Source organism: Netta rufina (genome assembly GCF_964035555.1).
Source record: "Netta rufina genome assembly, chromosome: 5".
Taxonomy (NCBI): domain Eukaryota; kingdom Metazoa; phylum Chordata; class Aves; order Anseriformes; family Anatidae; genus Netta; species Netta rufina.
The window spans coordinates 37,046,838-37,070,071 of NC_140128.1; the positions used below are offsets into that span (position 1 = coordinate 37,046,838).

The 23,234-nt window shown below is 34.1% G+C and overlaps 1 protein-coding gene across 1 annotated transcript in view; it reads left to right on the forward strand.

The window, feature by feature from the left end:
• The window catches only part of CEP128 (centrosomal protein 128), a gene marked incomplete at both ends in the record, with an annotated part of 109,983 nt that overhangs the window by 71,147 nt on the left and 15,602 nt on the right, over window positions 1-23,234 (forward strand). The window contains 2 exons of the mRNA XM_084288230.1: window positions 11,759-11,808; window positions 17,022-17,045. Coding sequence (XP_084144356.1) covers window positions 11,759-11,808; window positions 17,022-17,045 — 74 coding nt within the window. The remainder of the gene's footprint in view (window positions 1-11,758; window positions 11,809-17,021; window positions 17,046-23,234) is intronic.

Sequence of the window (23,234 nt, forward strand, 5' to 3'; positions counted from 1 at the left end):
TAGTAAGCATATCATTTTAACTTATGTATATTGTCCAGTTGTTGAAATAATAGAATTACAGTGTAAAACATTATTGTAAACCTTTACTTTTAGGTTCAGGATCTTTAATGTTTTGTTACTGTATTTTATCTTATACAACATAAAAAAACATGAGGAAAGACAAATTTAGCAGTTTATTAAGATTGCTAAGGGGTATGAAAATAGTATGACTTTTCAATACTGAGTACACATTTTCAGAGACTACCTTCCTATAGATGGTTCTCAGTTGGCAAGAGCAGGTAAATGCATATTTTAATGTATGTGTAGTAAGTTTCACACTTTAAGGAGATACCCAGTGGAGAACACTTGATATTTGCTTGGTGTCTCTCTCTGTTTCCCTCCTTTCCTGATACTGTTGAGAATTCATTCCTAATCTAGGGGATGATGCCCCTGCTATTAAAGTCACTTTCTAGGTTTCTGTTTGTCAATATACTTTATGAAGTGTGTTTTAAGAGGCCTTTGTCATAAATGAATATCAAACGTTTTATCAGCTTTGCAAAATTTAGTTAATTCCAGCATTTTGGTGGGATTTAACAGACATAATGTAACTATGTTGTAAATAGGTACAAGAATTAGGTGTGTGGGTTATACAGTGCGTTCTCCCATTTATATTGGCTTTTTTTTTTTTTTGTGGGATTGCGATGAACTGTTTACCACTTCTTTGCTAAATGTTAATTGAATATCTGTCTACCTGTAGAAATTATGCAGTGGTGGGAGAATGGGATAAACAATTACAGTTTCTTTCTCTAAAGCACAAGTTGACAGATAGTTGACATAACTGCTTGTTGTATTAACTGTGGTTGCTAATAGCTATCTAATTAGTAGGAACTAATGTGAATTTTTGGAAGTTGTCTGTATTGTGATGAGAGACAGTGGCCTCTGTGTGCATATGTTTGTTTGAAGTGTTTTCTTAGAAGATCTTTGGGTCTTAGTGATGCATAGGGCAACCAGGTAGAATTAAAAGCTTTCTTTTAGTATTTATCAAGGACTGAATCCCACAAAGCTGTTTTTGCATGCTTTACTTTTGACTGTTTATTAACATGCCCAAGCAGCTGAAAGATACTTTTTTTTTTCCTGAGACAGGTAGGGAAACAAAGTTAAGACTAGCACCTTTCAGCCTCCTATCTTTCCTGCTGTTCTTTGCTGAAAATGTTGCAGGGCTTGTTTTGCTCTGATCTTCAAATGGACTACTTAAAAATACACTTCTAAGCTCCAAACAATTGTTCAGCTCAGGTAACAAATGTCCTTTGCTAGAAAAGCTTTCCATGTTGCAGCTGATAGCCTTCCTCAGTTTTCCCAGTTACTACAGTTTGAATGAGTTGTACAAGCTGCTTCAGAAAATTTGTTATCCTTAATCTTTGGCTTGTCCTTAGTTGTTAGGTCCAAGATCAGTTCTCCGTACTTTTGGGTATTAAGATACACAGCTGTCTTTCAGATGTAGCCAAAAGGAAATTTGCTGATATGCATAAATATGTTTGGGATAATAAACATGAGAAAAAGAAAAACATAGGATATTAAGTCAGAGATCTCTGTCAAGAAAGTGGCATTCAATTTCCTGTTTTGTCATTTATATATGCCATACCATAATTTTTATGTAGCTGCTATGCCCATAAACATATCAACATAATTTTCTAAAACAAGAAATGAGAAATTATCTTTTCACACTTGCACTTGGTGAATGAAAACAAATTAAGTTTCAATTTCTTTCTCTGCACTTCTGGGAGGTTTTGTTCATCAGCAGAAAGGAAATGTTTCTCCATTTACGAGAGAATTGTAAAAATTCAATTCTATATTGTATGCAATAACAAAACAGGATGTTCATCTATATTTTCTGTTTAAAATATCAACTGTTCTGGAGACCTGAATTTGAGAACATTTCTTATTGTATTTTGTTTTATGTAATGATTCCCCTCCCCCGCCCCCCAGTATATTCAATGTTTTCTAATCAAAAGTGGGGGATGGGAAGGGAGTGGGGGGAATAGGGAAGCCCTTGATCAGTTAGCCTGGATAGCTCTGCACTGTATCCAGAAGTTTGATTACAGCTCACATACTCAAATCCAAAATAATGATGAGTTAGAATCATAGAATGGTTTGGCTTGGAAGGGACCTTAAAGGTTGTGTAGTTCTAATGTAGTTCTAACCCCACTGCCATGGGCAGAGATACCCTCCACTAGATCAGGAGTTAGTGGGTCAGACTATAGTTTCACATTTAGCTGAGTTATTTAATTTCTTATTGCAGACAAAAGGCTAAATTCTTGCTTCCTTATCACTCCCATTGGTGGTATTTACTCCTTTTTTTTTTTTTTTTTTTTTTTTTTTTGTCTTCTCATCATTGGACCCCTCTGTAACCATTTTTTTTCCTTATCCTTAACCATGTAGGGCTATTTGTGTTTTTTGCCATTACAGACTATTCCCATTGTAATAAACTCAGTTGTCCCTGTTGAAGGTTCAGTGACCATTAGAGCCAGGACAAAGCAAGCCAGAGCAGTACATGTGCAGAAGCAGGGAGCAAGAAGACCTCCATACCTGCATACATGCAAATGCAGTGTATGATGTGACCTGACCACATCTTCTGGAACTGGTGCATTTAGTACCAGCACGTCGGCTGGGATTTCACTAGCTTCTGTTCTAAACGGTAGAATCAAGTCAAGTCATCAATGAAACACAGGCATTGAGGCTTTAGAAGCACTGATAATATTCACAAAATAAAATTCACAAAATAATGGCAGTAATTCAGCAAGGAAGTGGTATCTGCATCTACTTAAAATTGAATTACTCACAAATCAACAAGAGTATGCAGTATGGAAAGGCTGACATATGTTTATTTACATCCCTTGCACTGGACCCGTCTGTGGTATATGGAAGATCATATTTACCCCAGGACAGATGATAGAATTGTATACAACTTTTGATAAAATCTGTTTTAAAGTGAGCATCTATACCTGCTCAAGAAGAAGCTTGAAATCATTTTGGTTGATGCTGTTCAAGATACCAAAATGAAATATAAAGATAGGGAGTTTTCTTGAAGTTCTGGTGGTTATCTTGACTGATCTTTTTCATTTCATCGTTTAGTGGAAATTCTACTTCTCACATACTGTCAGATTCTGTAAACCTGTAGAGGAAAAAACAGCTATTTATTAGCCTTTTGTAGAGTTGATAATATCAGTATGGTCTCTAACAACTATTTACTAACTTGATTTACAGCATCTTCACCTAACCTTCACAATCTTCTGGTAGATGGTTGCAAAAAGTAAATGAAGCAGATTTTTCCCCACTTTGACATTTTCAAGGTGACTTATGTTGTCTTTAAGTTTCTCGAATGTCAAAATAAGTCTAAATTCAGTTGACTTCAATGACCTTCTTTGTCTCCCTCAATTATCTTTCTTTTTAGTGTTCTTAATCTCGCTTTTTCTTCATGAGAAGATCTGCATAGTTTTAAGTGAAAAGGAACTTCTGTGACTGTGATCAATACATGTCACCCTAAGGATAATAAAAGGAAGAGTTGTAGTCTCTACTTTTATATTTTGATGTTTTTCAGTAGATAGTGAGAAGAAAAGCATTGCAGCTTATTCCAAATCATGTTTCTTTTCAAATGTATGTATGTATGTGTGTTAATGTGTGTTCTCTTATGGATTATGTATCTTTGACAATAAGCAAGATGAAGTACCACCTGTATTCCCTGGTACTGAAATTTAAATAGTATGTTAATTACTGCAGTTAATGGTGCTAAGAATTTTGTTTCCCATGAAGAAAGTTCATCTTACACTTAAAACAAACAAACAAACCTGCCTTTTTACTTGTGAGTAAAAAACATAGTCCAGAATTTTACCATAATGTTTCAGATTTGGATTTTTTGTTGATAAAAAGTGTTGAAGTGAGGTTACAGGACAATGCTCTAAGCTAATGCTCACATCAGAGAAGGGCACGAGCACTAGCAGTATTGATTTTCCCTGCTATGTTCAATTCTACCACCTTGAGTGTGTTAAATGGAAAATAACGTGACACTGACGCTGTAGATTTCTGATTACTTTATTCACTGGCATCCTTATTAGGTTACTACAACAATTGTTGATGGATCTAAATTTGGATCTAAATTTGTACAAGCCATGAAGAATGTCCCGTGATGGGAGTAGTTCACAATTATTACTGCATGTTTTATATGTTTTATATCATTGATTTGAAGATAGGTTCAACCAATGGTTGTATGACTTGTGTTTTAATCTTCAGTAACCTGTTTACTGCAGATTTATGGATGTATTTTTCATAAGTAGATTTTAATTTGTAATTGGGAAACAACATCCTGGAACTCTAAACTGTTCTCAAAACAGCCAACCAAGATACTAGTTAAACAGCTTTGATACAAAGTTAATTTTGGCAACAGTGTATATTGTGTCCTCTTTTAATTATCATGGCAGAAGTGATGCATTTGTGATAAACTTTTGCTTTACTGAATCATTTTTTTTGTGTATTTCTTCAGGTTTTGTTTCATTCTGCTATCCTTAACATCTCTAATTATTGTTTTTAGACAATTTATTTTTTCTGCTAAAAAAACATTTTATTGGGAAATATATATATATATATATATATATATATATATATATATATGACTAAAATGCCGTAAGTCATTAAATAGATGTCTAAAGATAATATTAGCCCATTGTTGTTTTCTGTGTCAGTAGGCCTATGATTTTATGAAGGCTTCAGATAAGAAAAAGCTCTGGTGGTATCATTCTACAGCAGATAAAACAGGAAAGTCTGTAATGCACTCTCATGTATCTCATTATATATAGGTATTGCTGTACTAATAAATATGTTATAAAACATACACAAAACAAAAATTAAAAAGAGATGAGATAAAGTTGAAGTAAACACTTAAAATATTTTGTATTTGTCAATGGTACACCCAGCTGATGTGTGTGTACCCCACTTTGGAGACCACTGATGCATGGAGACCGCCATTATTCTAAGCTTTGATCACAGTTTCATAATGGTCTTTGAGAATAAGGCAACCTTTTTATTTTTCACTTCTGGGTTAGCCCTCTGATTTTACCACGTCAGTGGAAAAATGTCAACACATTTCAAGAGTTTCTTACTAAAGCATAGTGAAGTATCTAGGAAGTGATGCTTTCTTTAAGTTTTTCTTCAGTCATTATTTAACTAAGATACTAAGGTCCCTCAGGGGCTGCTTGGAATCCTCTGCAGCTTGTCTGTTGCTACAGAAAAGTCATGCAAAATTTGCTTACCTATAGCTGTTCTTTAAGATGAACACATATACATATATATGTGTATTCCTGTTCACAATCCTCCCTCTTGCGCCTTCTGCACTAGCTCTCATTTTAGAATGAACATGGTCCAAAATAACTGCAGTCAACGTAGTTTAACATCTTCCTCAGCTGATAAGTTAGGCAATTGCTAAGACAAAATGATTGCTCTGTTATCACCTTTTACAGTGATAATGATATCTTTTGCATGGATTTCAGTGTATTGAAAGTCTCACATCAGCTCTGTGAAGATAGGGAAATATTTTTCTAAGCCTCAGGGAGTGGAAAGAAAGCACAGCGCATACAATTTTCTGCATAGCAATAAATCTCTTTTGTGGGGAATCTGAACACTAAACTTCTGTCTCAGCTTCAGATGCCTTTTTTTTCTTTTCTGTGTTATGATCATGAGTTCATGTGAACAAACACACCACTGTAGATTTAAGAACCTGTTTTCACATTTCATAGTGAAAATAATAGTGTATACCAAAAAGGTTTCACAAAACTGAATTTGTTTAAAACAACAACAAAAAAGATTGTGTAAACTAAATACCTTTCCAGATACTATGTTACTTACTAAAGACTACAGCAGCTAATATATTGCTAGAGTTTAAGAGCTTGTTGAGGCGAAGAATTCAGCAAAAACAAATCACTTTTTTAAAAATGGTACTCTTTTGAGGTTGGAGGTAAGGAAGCTATTGATTTAGATTCAGATAAACAGCTGATTTACTCTTGTTGGTGATGAGCACTGCAGTGATTGCAGTGGTAGTAACCAAATTACAATCTTTAAAGATTGTGTAAGGTGCTCAATACTAATATAAAAAATTGCTAATAAACAAGTAAGCTGTAATGAGTATTAAAAATCGTTTGAGAATTTTTAAGTTTAGCAGAGCTACAAATAAAAAACAAACAAAAAAAACCACAGTGACCATTGAGTTTGGCCATGACAAACATTAACCAACTGAATGTAATTCCAGAGGAAATAACTTGAAAATACTTTTTTGAGGTTTCTCCCTGCTTTATTTTCTTTCACGAGTTGAAAAATATTTCACTGTTTTTTGTTCATCACTTCAATGTTTTTATAAATTTTAATGCTTAAAAGAACGTGCATTAATAAAAGGGGATTAGTATAGCAAAAAATCTTTATGTTCATGAACAGCGTGCAGTTGGAAAAGTTGTTGTAAATTCATTTACAGTGTCAGGAATATATTTTTAAATTTATTATTACTGTAATATGTGCTGCAGGCATGCTAAAGTAATTTATGATCTGAAGACTGCACAGCCTGTAGTCAGGGGATACAGACAATCTAGTAAGAGTTTAAGTGATTTTCATTCAGTTTTCCTTTTAAGTTCATATTTACTTTTCTGCATATTGTGTTCTAAACCTATGCATATGGTAAGGATGAAAGTAGCAGGATAGAAATATTCAGTATTTTATGTCCAAATTATAATTTCACATTTTGAAAAATATCTTGATTGGGGTTATTATAAATGTGCTTCTATTCATAATTTATCAGTCTTTTTCTACACTAGTAAAAATTAAGTTTCTAAGAAATACCTATTTCTCTAGAGCTCTTCTAAGATAAAATATATAGAAATTCTCTTAATGATTTGAATGCATGGCAAGCACAATTTCAATTAGTTGTTCAAAGCACGTCCCAATACTGTTTTTTGTCTCAGTTGTATATAATGCTTGGGTTATTTGTAGTGTCCAGCATAACTGTACAAAGGTCCAGACTCACTGAATCATCTTCTAGTATCCAGTGTTTCTGGACCTGTGTCAGGATACTGTGAAGCCATTCACCAAAACCATACCAACATAGGTACAGTGCAAAACAGTAGTTCTTCTGGTTGGGATAACCATGAGCATATGCATTGTGAAATGTTTAGCTTAAAATGATTCATTCAGAAACAGCTTAATTCATCCCCCCAAAATAGGGCCTTAACTCGTTAGTAGCATAATATATGATTCAACTTTGCTCTGCAGGCATATGCGAGATAAGTAATTTATAGCTGGGAGAAACAGGTTTGTTCAGCTGCTTGAAAATTCCCTCACACTTTATGGAAACCTGCTTGGCTGTCTTGTGTATCTACAAAAATGCTGCAGTATCTGTTCAGCGGCTTTCTGGGCAATATATCCATATGATGATTGAAGGCCATAGCATGTATATTTGAAGTCAGAATGATATGGAAGACTTGAAATAAATCTACAACAATTTTCGATCAAAGTAAATTTAAGGATAAAATCATCAGCATACAACATAAAAAACAAATTTCCAAGATTGCAAACCTGGGGAAATCAAAAATAATTTTACTAATATATAACTGAAATTCCTGACTTGTGTCTTGGAAAAGAATGGGTGTTAGCATGATGAGATAAATATGTTGATGCTTTTCTCCAAACTGCTGTTGTTCTCTGGTAATAGCCTGGATTTCTTGTTTTAACACCACATAAGTAGAATTATTGAGATTGCACTTCCTTTGAGTGCCATGGTTATGCAGCGCCTGCATAGCAGCCTTCCTCATTGACTGACCCCAATTTAAATATGCAGTTATGTTCTTTTAAATCTGCAGTTAGCTAATAATACTTAATGTTTTCTTTGAAAAATAAATAACTTGCAAATATAATCGTAGTTTCATTACTAGGTGTAAGGTAGCTAACATTCTTTCCATTTTACAGGTGGAAGAACAGAAAACCAAACAAGAGTATTAGTATATTCCCAATATAATAATTCCTATTGGTATTGAATTAGAGATAAATTTGACTAAGGGAAGTTAGTGGTGGGACTCATTTTGAAATTGGCATCTATATGTTGGTGGCTACGTTAAACTAGTTGGCTGAATTCCTGTTACAGTCAGTCGAGATCTAGTCATAGTCAGCAGAGCTTAGGCAGCTATTCTGCCAACCCCAGTGGCCCACAGACAGATATTTAGTGTTGTATGATTTGACGTACAGTTTCCTATGTAATCTGTAGCTATTTAAGAGGGGTGAGAGTCCTGTGTCTAATGTGCTTTCAGCATGCAGATAACTTGCAAACTTGCATAGTTTACGGTATCTTAACTATGTATGGGGTACTGAATTGAAGTGCAAATGTCAACTTTAGTGTTTTTTTGTTTTCTGCTTTTTTTTTTTTTGTATATGTTTTATATGTTTTAGAGTTCTTGGACTCTACAGCTAGATACTTGTGACTGTAAGAACTAATTCTGTGTACACATCTGTATTTGGGCATTCGCCTTTGCTAGGACAAGTTAGGAATTTACGGATACCAAATTATAATCTGTTGTGGTGTTTATCTGTTTTTTAACTTTTCTCTGACACTTTAGTCTTCACAGAGAATATGAAGTAGAATGTAGTTAATCACTGTCTTTGGTTTCTTAAAATGTGAGGTTATGCAGTGTTTAAAACCAGTTCCTACTACTTAATAATGAATGAAGGCAGTTCAGTCTCCTTTCTGAAATAAATCCCTGATTTTTGATTCAGATTTTTAGGAAGTTGCTCCAGGTTGTACAGAGTCAATGTCTTGTTTCCCAGCTTCTTGCTCTCAGCATAGAGGTAAAGGAGCTGAGCTACTTTTTAACATTTTACAATTAGTTCTGCATATCTTTTTTTCATCATGTATTTAAAGTTATGATGAAATGTTTTAAATTGTAACCTGTGTATTTCCTGGAATTTTGATCAGATAAATCTTAAATGCTGTGGTATAACATCAAGGAATTCAGCTGTGCTTACTGGTGTTCATAAGCTAAATGTGATATAAACCTTAGATGGTTTGTTTTTTAACCATTTTTAATACTTTTTGTAAAACTGCACAGAAGTATGATCCCTAATTTTTCACACAATATTCTGAATTAGCTCTTGATTTTAAGTGTTACTAAAACAACTGAAACATATTTGATTTTTGACTGGTTTTAGCTTATTGCTCATTATAGGATTATGTGCTTCTTAGTGAGCTAAAAATAAAAAAGGGAAATATGTTGATTAATACCTTTATTTGTAAAAGTAATTTCTCTTTTTCCATGTATATGAGTCATATTTTGAAAAGAACCATTGGTGCCTGATGCTGCCTTTGTAATGCTTTTTCATTATTGCTGATTCTTCTAGACAATCTATAAATTGATGTGTTCTGTGCTCCGTGAAAATGAAGATATTTTGCTTACAAAAAAAACCAAGAACCCTGTGGTTACGTTAGACCTTAAAAGATGGTCATAGTGGGATTGTTGATAGATGTAGAAACTCATGGCACAGTGCAACTTCCTTTAAGAAGAAAGGTATAGTTAGAGGAACTCAAGAGACTGTTCGCTGGATGAATGGAAGGAGCCTTCACTAGGGCCAGTGACCATCTTTGTTATATTATAGACATGATGCATTCTCTATATGTCATTGTAATGTTATTTTTTTGGCAATGAGTATTTTAAATATGTTTGCACATTTAAATACAGCAGATAAAAAACATTATCAAAACATATCAAAACATTATTTGATAATGTTTTATCAAACAGAGCTTTTTAGATCAAGTAGGCAAATATATTCTGTCATGATGAATAGCCATATTTAAAAGAATGATTCAATGTGCTGCATTTTTAGTGGACTTTTTTGTAAAGCTGTATAATATGTATTGCTCCTTTTTTCTTTTTCTTTTGCTTCAGCTTTGCTTTCTTAGATGAAATGTTAAGCAGAATCATCAGTTTTGGTACAGAACTTGGTTCTTAAATACGTGGTCATAGAGGGCAAGTCCGTATAGTATGAATATGTTACCATTTAAATAACATCACTTAAATAATTACATACTCTTCTGGGGTAAAGTTTTGTGAAGCCTCCTGCAGGGCAGCCAATTTAGGCAGTGGTATAGTAAAGAGAATTAATTCTGGAGATCGCTACTTTCAGATACAGAACTTTCAAATTTAGAGTAGAAATTAGTTCAGTTTGCATTACATTTATAAAACTTCTTTGAAAAGAACCTTGTAATAACATCCTTTTCACTTAGAACAGTAATGTTAGTACAATGGAATGTCAAGTGTTGCACTATAATTAAAATAAGCCAATGTTGAGTATAGAAATCTCTTTTTTTTTTTTTTGGTCATATGGAATGCAGGGAAGAATCTTCCATTTCCTATCCCTTTCTCATAGATTTAGTCCTCCCTCCTCACTTTTTTTTATTAAAGTTAGTACTACAATACTAATTTGTACCAAGTCAATTATAATACTGGAGTATACCCAAGGAAAACATTCAAGGAGGCCACTTTCCAAACCCAAATCTCTTAGTAACTAATGGTGATGGCAGCACATTTGGCTACAGTAATTTACATGGCAGTTGAATCATTGTACTGAAAAGCATACAAAAGGATAATACAGAAACATATGAACATGCCAAAAGAAAGTGAAGAAACAGTTATTTTATTAAAGAAAGGAATTGAAAAAAACTGCATAGAAACTAGGAAGGAAGAACAGCAAGTCAATATCTCTGCTTGTGAATGAAATAATTAAAAATTTGTGTATGTTATCTTTATTCCTTTTAAAGGACTAATGTCCAAAACCAAGTCTCAGGTAACCTGTGTGTAGTCAGAAATGGAGAATGAGGTATGGGAATAAAAGTAACAGGTTAGGGGAGCTCAAGAGGAGACGTCATAATGAGAAAGGAGAATGAAAAGTAAAGATAAGCTAAGTAAAACAGAAGAAGGGATAAAAAGGAGAAAATTTGAAGAAGGCAAATTCTTGTTGGTAGAATATTCAAAGCAGCATTTATTGTACATCATTTGAGTTTATCATTGATAAGTATGTGTATTAATTTTCAGTCATTATTTCTTAGGTGTACACAAGTACTTTCAGTTAGCTGTATTGTGCTGAAGGAATTAACAGTCAGAATTCAGTCCTCTGAGGCTTGTTCAGGCAATTTTGTAATCTCATAACTGTCCTAATTGCTGGGAAACTGCAGCACATCTTGATTCAGTCACTGGCTTAGTTTACAGCAGTGCTTGTTTCATGCAAAGATCTTAAGAAACTTTCTGATAGTTAAAGTAGTAATAAGCCTGCAGCAGGTTGATGTTTTTTTTTCTGCTCTCCGTTGGGTTTTAACTTTAAGCAGTCTAGAGTAAATGTTGATAAACAATTGCATTGCTTTTAGGATGTATTGCTGTTTTAGTCGATTTTCAGAGTGAATCTCTTTGCTTCTTTCTTTCATTCAAATCTAAAACCACACTTAAGTATTGATTTAAGCATAAGGAAGTTTGTCCTATAATAACTGAATCAAATCTGTTGTCTTTTGACTTAATGTCCTCAAGAGTCTATGCTTGGAAACAATTGTATCACTTACACATTTAATCAATTAATTTAATTATGTCAAAAAGAAAGCTGTGCAAGCTGTAAAATAAAAAAAAAAACTCAGACTATTTGACACAGTATTTTTCCTGTGAGGCTACAAGGCAAGAAGGTGAATTTACTTGTTCCATTTTTCATTTTACAGAGCTATTAGAGAAGACACTCAGAAGAGAAGAAGAAATGGGAGCTCTCCAGGTATACTTTCTGTATTATTAACTAGCTACACTTTTTGTTACCCCTGAAATTATTAAATTGTATTACAGCATTACAAATTTCTGAACTCACTTGTGTCTTGAATTCAGCTTTGGAAATATATGCAGCCAAATACAGACTTGATAGCTAATAAGACTCAATGTTGAGTTTCTGCCCATTGATTAAGTTACACATTAGAGAAGATTAAAGTAGTTAGCATTCTCCAATGAGTCAATAAATCTAGCCCTTTAGTGAAAAGAATGCTTCTTTCAAGTCACAGTATATACTGAAGTTGTTGTCTTATGTCTTACTGCTGGCTTCACTGTGTGGGAATAGAGGCAGTGTAAATCTGCGTTCAGAACTGCAGAGATGCTTTAAATTCTACTTCATTGGTAGTGATAGATTTTCTGGAGTATGTTGCGTTCTTCTGTATCTTGGGGAAAAAATGAAAAAGATTTGAAGTAAGTGCTTCAAATTTCTGAAATGTTAAATGTCATCACCATCATCACCATCCTAAGGAAGAAAGGACCAGCTGATATATGCTAGGACTTGATACGATGTAAGTAAATCCTCATTGTATGGTATCTAGCAGTAAATCTGCTTGTGTTAAGCCCTTTACAGTTGTGCTTAGAATGTGAGAGTTACCTTAGACTCAGCTCTGGAATATTATTTAAGCATTACAGTCAAAGAAAACATGTGCTCCTTTGAAATGAAAATGGCTAGGAACACAAAACCAAGCTGGAATGTCTAAACAGTGAAGTTTGGGAAGTTATGGTGGTAGTGCCTGTATTCTTTAGAATACAGAGTGAAAAAAAGATATTTTAAACAAAAAATCACAGCAAGTAATGCCCAACATGCATATAAAAAAGCATAGATACAGCAAGAATAATATATCAGTGGAATAGGATTCTGTAACTGTAGTGGAAGCAGAACATTTATGAGGCAATTGATGACACTAAAGCTGTTAGGTCAAAAAGTAATTTTGTTTACCTTGATTTTTGACCGTAAGAAGTTTGTTTGAAGGTATGTTGACTCTGCTCATATAGTAAATATAATGCATTTTGAGGGCTAGAAGTATCAAACAGTTAGTGTAGAAACAGTTTGATCCAGTAAGAAGAGACAAGTTGCAAGACCCAAAAATTACACAACACACCGATCCAGCTGTTTCCTGTTCAAACAAAAATCTTGGCCTAGCTTTCTGGCAGCTCAAGTTCAACAAGGCTGAGAGCTTGTCTGCGCAAGCAGTTTACACAGGTGCGTATCTAGTTACATCAATGTAAAAAGATCTCCTTTCATGTGAAGAAATTCAGTATCTGCTTTCCTGTGAAGCACTATAGTTGACAAATTGTTCTAATGATGTTCCTTGTGACTGAATGAGGAATAATATTATGCAGGAGAAAAGTTGTGTCAAATTAGTGTTTTGTGTGCACATATATATATGTGTGTGTGTATGTACTGGTGCGTATTTCTGAAGGTTTGTCCAGTTCCTGATTGGATTGCTCTATGCCGTTCCCTAACTGACCGTTCTGTGTAAGAGTGTGACTTGTACAGCTCTGACTGCTGTATTTGTATTCAAGTGCTTGATAGCTGTTTTTTTTTTTTTTATTTATTTATTTATTTATTTTTTTTTTACGTCTTCAAATGCATGTACTTTCACAGTTGAAGTACTCAGCAAGAACATCAATTACTTTTCTAGATAATACTTGTCCACTATGGTCTGTATGTTTCAAAATGGTCCCAGTTTGGGATGCTGTGTTCTTGCTCTGTTATTGTAATGTTTTATTCTAATCTTTCAGTGGCTGAATATATAAAACTTTGCTAGAAAATAGGTGTTAAAAACAGCTCATGTACTTGCAACTGAACATCCCCATGCTGTTGCATCTCAATATATAAAGCATAGGAAGTAAGAGGAAGGTGAGAGTTTCTTTAACTGTGACATTTCATAGAGCCAAAACTCGCACCCTTTTTAACCAGGTGACATGGAGCATTTGTTTCTTCTGACCCCCAGTTCAACAAAGTATATATATGGCTGGCTGATGTATGAATGCTTTCATTGAAGTAGATTGCTATAACTTAATTATTTCTCATTAATGACCACTAGCATATAAAATAGTACTCTTTGTCCCTAAGGCCTTGAATATGATTTCTTGGGTGTTAGGGCCTGCTCAGTAAGTCCTTGGTTCAATAGACAACAGGTGATGTTAATTGTTGTAAACTTTTTGTCTACAGTTCCCGGGGTCCTGTTTTAATCGTATATGTGCAGAGAATTGTGTGTATTAAGTCAATCTTTAATGCATTTTCTTTGCATCTAAATAGAATGTATGTATAAAGCACATTCAGGAAACAGGTGGGCAGAAAGCCTGTGTTTTAGACTGTGGGCAGATGATTGAAAGCAGCCAGGTTATCATAGTTGAGGGAGTTATTTCTTGACACTTGAGCCATGAATGCCAACTATAGTTTTAGAAAAGCCAGACAAGAAAGGAAATCTATCAGAAATCCATGTTTTGCTGTGGAGAAATGGTGACTGTGGAGATACTTTGAGGTTCTTTCTCATCAAGTAGCAAGAGCATTCCCCAGAGCTAGGGATGTGTGTTTTAATGTATTTTTCATTTGCTCATTTTTTGACGGGAGGCAAACATTATCTTTTGTTAAAATAATTCAAATGAGGCTTAATAGGTTCTAACTAAATAGATTTTATTTTGCCCTCAATGGAAATTTCCCTTTTTGGATGTGATGTGCTTACAGTTACCCAAACAAAGATTCAGCAAATAACTGGTATTCCTCATTCAGATATAGATGAGTAAAATCATTGCTTCTGCAATGCCAACAGTTAACAGTGAGAAAAGAGCAATTTTATGAAGATTTTTCAGGGAAATATTGGGCATATAGTTTTCATGTCTTCCTCTGCTTAGGTAATATGTTGGACTGTATGACCTGACTGTTATCTTACACTATGTGGTGGAGATGGAACCTATATGTAATATGTGCTGGTCTTTGATACAGGGCTTTTTAGGAGCTAGGAGGCTGATGCTATGGGTGACATCACTGTACTCTTGGTTTTGCATCTTCAATTTCTTTCTTTTTTTTTTTTCCTAGAATTTCTGTTATACACAAATTTATGAGAGTTTGTATAGTTGTAACACAAACTCTTAGATATATTCTAGACAGTATCTATGTTCTCATTACACATATGTTTACTCTGTTGTTATATGTGCACTCATGAATAATCTTATAATATTTAGCTTGTGAGGAGTCTGGAACATTTTCTATGTACTTTTCCATGCCCACTCCAAGAATATAACCTCGCTTCTTTTCTTACCTCATTGGAAGGTAAAGCCTCTGAATGTTTTCACCTGCCTTTTTGTGAAAACTGTTCCATGGTACAAAAGATGGCTTTAATGAAAATAGCATACTGTGCATGATAATAGGAATATTCAACTGCATGTATGTTCTCTATGAAAACAACTGCAAACCATTTTCATCTACTTGGGAATTAGTGACACACTAATGTCAGTGTCCATGTAGTTCCAGTACCAGCCAGTATAGTGATTCACTATAAGTCATCCACATTTTACTGGCAAAATGTCAGCATTTTTTTTAAACAGTTGTATTTCAATAGTGTAGTAGATTTCCATTAAACTTGTTTGTGTGTGCATTGCTGTTTTCCCTTTATATATTTCCTCATACATATTTTCCTGAACAGTCTTGCTCGTTATTTTTAGCACATTTTCAAAACTAATCAGTCTTTTCCAGACACTACTTTATATTTTTCATCCTCATATACTACAGTTGTTTTTCCTACAGTATGTTTTGTCACTCTTTCTGCCCATGGTTTATTGTTGTAATCAAAGGCAAGACTTCTGTATGATGCTGAAAACGAAAATCATTTGTACCCCAGACATCATTCAATGAATGAACTTTAAACATTTCACTAGGGTGAACTGTGTGTTTTCTTCAAAAGATTACATGGATAAAAGTTAGCTTTTCAGTACTCAGAGTGATACTGGTTTTATACAAATAAGTAAATACACAATATGTAAATGTTGGTTTTACATGCTCGTTCATTTAGTGAACATAACCATTCTTTTAGTCTTCTGAGACAGTAATAACTCTTGAAGAGTCTTTGCAGCTCATTTTCAGCTAGGCTTAAAAAAAGAAAATTACTTTCACATTCTTGCAAACAGGAGCTGCTTCTGGCTCTCAATTTCTTCCATTGGTCTAAAAAAATGTTTCCAAATTAGTGAAGCCAGTTCAGGATTTTGTCTTTGGATGTTGCTAGAATAAATCCAGATTATTACAGTCATTTTTACCTGTTAGGGAGGAAGAGAACGGGAAAAAGTGTAAGGATTCTTAGCTTAATCTAACCAGAAACGAGAAGAAAACAAACAAACAAACCCACACATTCAAAAAGATAATATGTGAGCAAAGTAAAAATTCTTGTCTGAATGGTCAGGTGGGCTCAGCTAAACACTTAAATGTACGTTTTCTCAAATTCCTTAAAATACTATGTCCAGTCAGGACATAGTGCCAGAGTACATTATCTTGATTTTACTAGCTCAATATTTTTCTTAAAGATACTTTAAAGCGGAAAACTGAATGTTAAAATATATACAAGTTCTATGTTTCCTGTATTTTGTGCTGAATTAAAACTGACACAAGTTTATTTTACTTGCATTTTATTTCTGTCTGACGTTAGCCATTGTTTTATTAATAACGAGATGACGTTAGTTGTTCTTCAGAGCTATTTCTGGATAGCAGAATAATGCTATGGAATTTATATTTTAGTTTTCTAAATAAATGCCTAAAAGATAACTAAAACAGTTGCTAACATGACATAAACTCCAAAGTATGCTAGATTTAGAGACACAGATCATCAAAAAGGGAAGGCAGACTTTGGGATACGTGAGTAAAATCAACAATATTGAAGGTCTAACAGTACTATTTAAAAAAACATTGGAGTAAGTATTTTTTTTTAATTCTTTCTTTCTTAGTTTTTAGGATGTTTCTATTACTTTTCTTCAGAATAAATTTCAAAGTGAGTTAGTTTGATAAGTGGGTCCAGAGGTCCACTTTTTAGTGGCATTTTAAGTGACATTTTAACAAAATCATTGCACATCATACAAACTGCAAAAAAAAAAAAAAAAAATCATGCTTTTTTACCATATATTGCATTTATGTTCTTTACTTTCTAACCACAACTTGTATTTTATTTGTAGGAGCGAATTACGTCCTTAGAAATGGTAAGTTTCTTAAATTCTTTTTCAAACCAATCACAATGAGATTACTGATGATCAAAAATGTGGTTTTTATGTACTTTTCTTTTTTTTAAAAAAAGGTGCCATCTGGGTTTTTAACTATAATTTTAAGAAAATGAAGACGCATGGTAGTTTTATATTGTACCTTCCAGTGGAGGCTTCGCTACAGTGTTTTCACTGCTTTATGAGCAATAGCTATATCAAATAAAATGTAAGGTTGTATTTTTCTGTATAGTTCAGTCCGCATCCCTAGGAAGAGAAATGTGGTAGATTTGAGCCATACTGAGGATGTTTTTCTTCAACATAGTTGAGAAATTAAACTATTTGCCAAATAGTTGAGGTATATGTGATAGATATAATCACTCCAGTGACTTGTGTGTACATTTCACTGGACGTGCAGACAGAGTCAGTGCCCACATTACCACTGGAACCAAAAGCACGGAGGAATATCATTTTAAGATAATAAATTTGAAGGACAAAAGCCTTAATGTATGTACGTGCCATGAATGCAGCTGGATCGATTATCCACATGACTCAAGCTAGGAAGTCTACCAGGTGGACTAGATAGGATGGGTCTGCTTTTTTTTTTTCTTTTGTAGACAACTCCAATAAGACATCATATGATAGTATATGTAAGAACTATAGTTTCTTTTTATTGGAAACTCAGAAAATTTCACGTAAAGATACCAGTACTGAGACAATGTAAGTCTGCAAATATAGACTTCTAAAATTTGCTTGTGCTAATTATTTCATCCTCCCTGATAACTGTTGTCTTTGAAAACTGCTTCGGATCTCAAAAATGTATTTGAAATGTATTGAATATGGTAAAAACAAACAAACAAACAACAACAAACAAACAACTTGCATTCACACATAAAAGGCCCTTTGTAAATCAGAGTGCAGTGTTGGAACTCCTGCCTTGTTGGAATAGGGAATTAATGCTCAAAGTCAGAGGCCTGGCACTTTGCATAGTGCTGTGTGACTGTAAATTGTTGCCAGGACATTAGTTCTGTTCAGAAGCATCTCTTAATCATGGTTTGCTTACATGACAACTAGTCAGGCATGTATCCACTGCCATCCATTTCTCACGAACCATGAGTCAAGCTGCCTGCAAATGCCATGCGCTTTCTGCTCCTAAAGCCCAGTTTTGGCACAGGTAATTGCTTGCAAATAGCAAAATTTCATGCAAATCCAATGTGTGTTCAGTGATGATGTTTATTTCTATTTTTTCTGAAGTCTTTCTTCTTTTTTTATACTTTTAATCTCCTCCATTTAGTACTAAATCTTCCTGATATTTTTGTTTGTTTGTTTCAAGTTATTGTTCAGATAGAAGAGGTAGAGGATTATTATCAGTAAAATATCATTTTCATATTGCAAACTGAGAGGTAACATCTGAGAGCAGGTTTTTAATACTAGATCCTAGAACTTGAAGTCAATCAATTCTTTCATTATTGCTGACATAGGACGATGTGTAATGTTAAACACTTAGACTTCAGGCAAGAAAGGTATGGTTGTCCCTAAGGCTGTTGAATACTCCCAAGGCACTGATTTTACTTTTGCTGTAAAGTTCCTTTATTATGCCAGGCAAATCACTTGTGATTTAAAAATATGAACAATTCACTTGTTCAGATTTTTAAAGTACTGTTCAATTAATTGCATTTAAATGTTACATAGCTATTAATGAGTAATTTTCCTGATTACTGTAGTAATCAGTTATGTAGTCTGATATTTTGCAAGAATTAGTATGATTTCTCTACAGGTAAAGTGTAATTTAGTAAAGTGTATCTTTTTGGGTGTAGCTTCATTCTTACATATAGAATTTAGTCCTATTTTATTTACATATAAAGCTGTATGATTTTACTGGAAAAAAAGGTCTATATTGTGTTCTCAGGTGTTTTTACAATGGGAAATGTATCTACTCCTCATAATTAACACACTGCTACCGTGTGGTGCTTTTGACTTCAGTGGGTTTCTACATCAGAGTCTTGTGGGAATATGTGAGAATAAACTGCAAGTCAGATTCTTCTGCCTTAGTAGTACTAAAAATACTGGGAAATTGAATTTGAAATCAACCAGTTATTCCAGTGAACATATGTATTATGTATTCTTTGATCAGTAAGACAGCTTGCATTTTTGGTAGAGAACCCAAAACTGAGGATACCACTTGCATAAACTATTTGGATCAGACTTTTATGGACATTATTCAGCTTTTTATTACAAAGTCATAAATTTAGGATAACTCCAGTAATGTTCTAAGTATTCTTCAGTATTGTTTTTTTAATATAAATTTCCTTTCCAGTATGAACAGTTGTGTGTTTTGGTTTACCTTGTGTTTTATATTCATGAAAATAAGGTTTTGAATACCAGTAAAGCAAATTTGTTTGGACACACTCAGCAATGTGAAAGCTACCAGATTCTTCTACTGTAGTAGCAGGCTCAACGTTGCATCAGTTTTCTGATTTATCACCCATTTTAAAAGAAGAACAGGAAGGCTGGCTGTCCCCAGTGCATTTCCAAGGAGATTATGGACTGCCTGATGCTCTTCACATTAGGGCTCTTTCTTTTTTCTTTTCTCTCTCTCTCTCAATGTGCCTTCCATCAATAAGCACACTGTACAATTTGCTCTTGGAACTATTTCATGGTTGTCACACTTTGCATGCATGGATGTTTAAGACATTTTAAATCTAAGAGTTAATACTTTCTTCTGTTCTCGGTTTGCTTCTGTTGTGTCTTGCCAAGACTACCATTACATCAAAGGCCTTCTGGTCCTCCCAGAACACAGCAGCACTTTGATCTTATACAAACGCCTGGGAGAGGAGCAGCACTCTGAGATCCTCCATCCTGCCTGCCTCTCCCTTTCCTTTCCTTTCATCAGTGAGCCAGTGTGTCACTTCCTTTTGCTGGGGGTAGAGAATGTTCCCAAAGTTCCCCAATTCCTTCTTCTACTCACTTCCACCAAGTAACTTTTGCTGCCCGATAGCACTCATAGCCAGGTGTGTTTTTTTTTTTTTTTTTTTTTCTCCTGGCACTCACCTTCCTCTTCTTCCTTGCTGCTGTCTGCAGCAGCAGTGTAGTGTCTGCAGTAAGAAAGCATTTCTTGATGTCCAGATGAAACCCCCAGTGTTTCAGTTTATGCCCATTGCCTCTTGTCCTATCACTGAACACCACTGAAGAGAGCCTGATTTTGTCTTTTTTACATACTCCCATCAGGTATTTATACACATTGATGAGATTCCTCCTGAGCCTTCTCTTCTCCAGGCTGAACAATCCCAGTTCTCTCAGCTCAGTCCTTTAAACAAGGTTAGTTGCTCTTCGTTGGACTCTCTTCGGTATGTCCATGTCTCTTTTGTTCTGGGAAGCCCAAAACCAGACCCAGCACTGCAGATGTGTCTTAACAGCCATCAGTATAGGGGAAGGATCAACTCCTTTATTTAAGAGGTGTGTGAACATGGCACTAAAGGACATTGTTTAGTGATGGGACTGAATAGGTCAGCTGATGGTTGAACTTGCTGGTTTTGAAGGTCTTCTCCAACCTAAATGACTCCCATTCCATCTCGTCCTTTGACCTGCTGGCAATGCTCCTCCTAACACAGCCCTTACATTCTCTAGGCAGAAAGCTTCTTTTGGTATTGTGAAGATAGTATAACATGTTCAATAAGTTGCAAATATTGAACATTTTTGCCAGATTTTGATAAGCCAAAATAATCCTGGTTTTCTGTTAGAGAAAGTTGAAATCTCAGTATAAATCTTTATTACAAGAGACTAATTTTTTTAGATATCATAAATTATTTCTTAGTTTACCTAGGAATATTAATATACAGTGGTCATCACTAAAGATTTTTTTTAATGTAGTGTGAATATATATGCATATAAGTGTAATTTTAAAGAGGAATCCTGTTTCTTCCACTTAAAAATGCTGACCTTTCGTCGAGGGAGGGTGCATCTATGAATTCTTTCACAGAATATAGGATGCTTATAGTGTGATAAGATAAAGATATATGTGCTATAGCATGCATTTTCTCACTTAATTTATCACAGAAGTTGAAGATGTTTGACAACAAATTGTCTTGTTTACTAGAATGTTTCTAATGCGCTGCAAAGTCCTTCATTTTAGATTTAAATTTTGTATTCTGTCAAATTATAACCTTAGAAACACAGAAATTAGAACTATTAATGCTACTATAGTGGTTTTTACTTTTTGAATGTCATGCAGGTTTTGATTATAGTGGGGAAATCTATAAGTTAAATTCCTATTTTTTTTCCTACTCTGACACTAATTTGTTCTGAAACCTTGGTTAAATCACTTCTCTTTGCATTCAAATTTTTTTTCAGCTATAAATGTGAACAATATTTTTTGTTCATGGAGACTGTGAATTAATTTTGGTAATGTTTTCTGAAAGGCTTAATGAAATATTATTAGTGTACGAAAAAAAGTTAATGTAAATTACATATAAAGATTTTTAGCCTGAAAAGCTTCAGAAATTTGATGTTAGCATTATGAATGACAAGGAAGTCTTTATACCTTTTACAAATCTGTGCCCACTAACTTTGTATTACGCGCTCTGCCTCATACGTTATATTTCTTTTAATATCCTGTAATTATTTCTGGATATCTTTGATCAAAATCTTAGTAAACGATAAAGAAGAGATTCTTAAAATTTAGTTCTGTGTACCCCAGTAGTACTAAGAGCTCTAGCTGATGATTTACAGAGAGCTGGCTTGCCAGAAGACTTTACTACCTCCTCCACATTTCCAGCTCAAACAACAAAAAGTTGTTTGATGCATATGTGCATCAACTGAAAAATTGTGAAATACTTATCTAATATTTTTCCATATAAACAATTCTGTAGTTACCATAGGGATGGGATGTTAAGTGATAACGTTGTGCGAAAAGAGACGGTCCATGTCACTGTGAATGTTAAGCATCCATGAAACTCTGTTAATTAAAATGTTCTCCACCCTATACAAAATCATCTAGAGTCTGAATTAAAAGTTCAGTTACTATGACATTTGCAATGCTTTGTTAACAAAGGTTTTCTGTTTTTCATTAGTACAAGTGCAATAGTTGCTTAAAAAAAATCTTACTAGCTTGAACGTCAATGAAACAATATTGTTTAATAAAAGTCAATTGAACTTGTATATTGTATAACTCAGGTTTATATGTATTGTTTATTTCATAAATGTAAATTGATTTCTTAACGTGATGAAATCATCAAAACAATGCTATAATTGAGAAGCGGTATAAGCGGAATATAATGATATACAATATTTATATTGTTTTCTCTTAAAGTTTCATCCACATGGAAGATGTACTAGGTCACAGAATGTCCCATTGAGAGTGGAACTTGCCTGGTATATGAAGGTCAACAAAGAAACTCAGGCCTCTTAAATAGAACCACACACTGTTAAAAGAAGAGCTTATCATGCATCAATCTAGTTCTGGAGATGGAAGCTGACAATGCATAGTTCTGCAGAGATTAACAAGGAAAGCAAAGATACCTTTAAAAATGCTGGATACATCCTATTCTTGCTATTTAGGTATTCAACATGCTAAGTCAATTTAAAAATGTCATCATAGGTCACCTTTAAGATTACATCCTTCATCTGAATTATGTGTAACTCCCTGATGAAATGCATTGCAGTCAGTTAAAATTATAGTTGCATTTAATCTTTTTATGGATATTCTTTGGAGATTAGCTAATGGTTACTTAAGTCAGCTCTAATTTACAAAAATATCTGTGCTATACAGATAGCCATTTGTTTTTACGTACCTCAGAAAAGAGCACCATATGTGAAAGTCAGTGAAGTTTGGTTTCTGTTTTATGTGTTTTCAGTCTATTTAATATAGAGACAAAATTTAAGAGAACTATACACAAACCTGCTTTGATTTCTGTGAATTTAGCATTGAAGCTTCAAGACTAAAAATAATATGTGTATGTGATCTCAATTTAGATCTGTCCCTTGAGATAGTGTGAAACTGTCTATCAACAAGAATACATCAATATAGGAGGATTAACTGTTCAGATGCAGTCTGAACATCAAAGTGTTCATATGAAGTCGTTGAAAATGAGTAATTTGTTTTATCATTCTCTGAAAACATAGAACACCCCTTTTCAAAGTAAATCGTCTTTATTTTAAAAACATGAAGATTAATAGCACTCACTCTATGGAGGA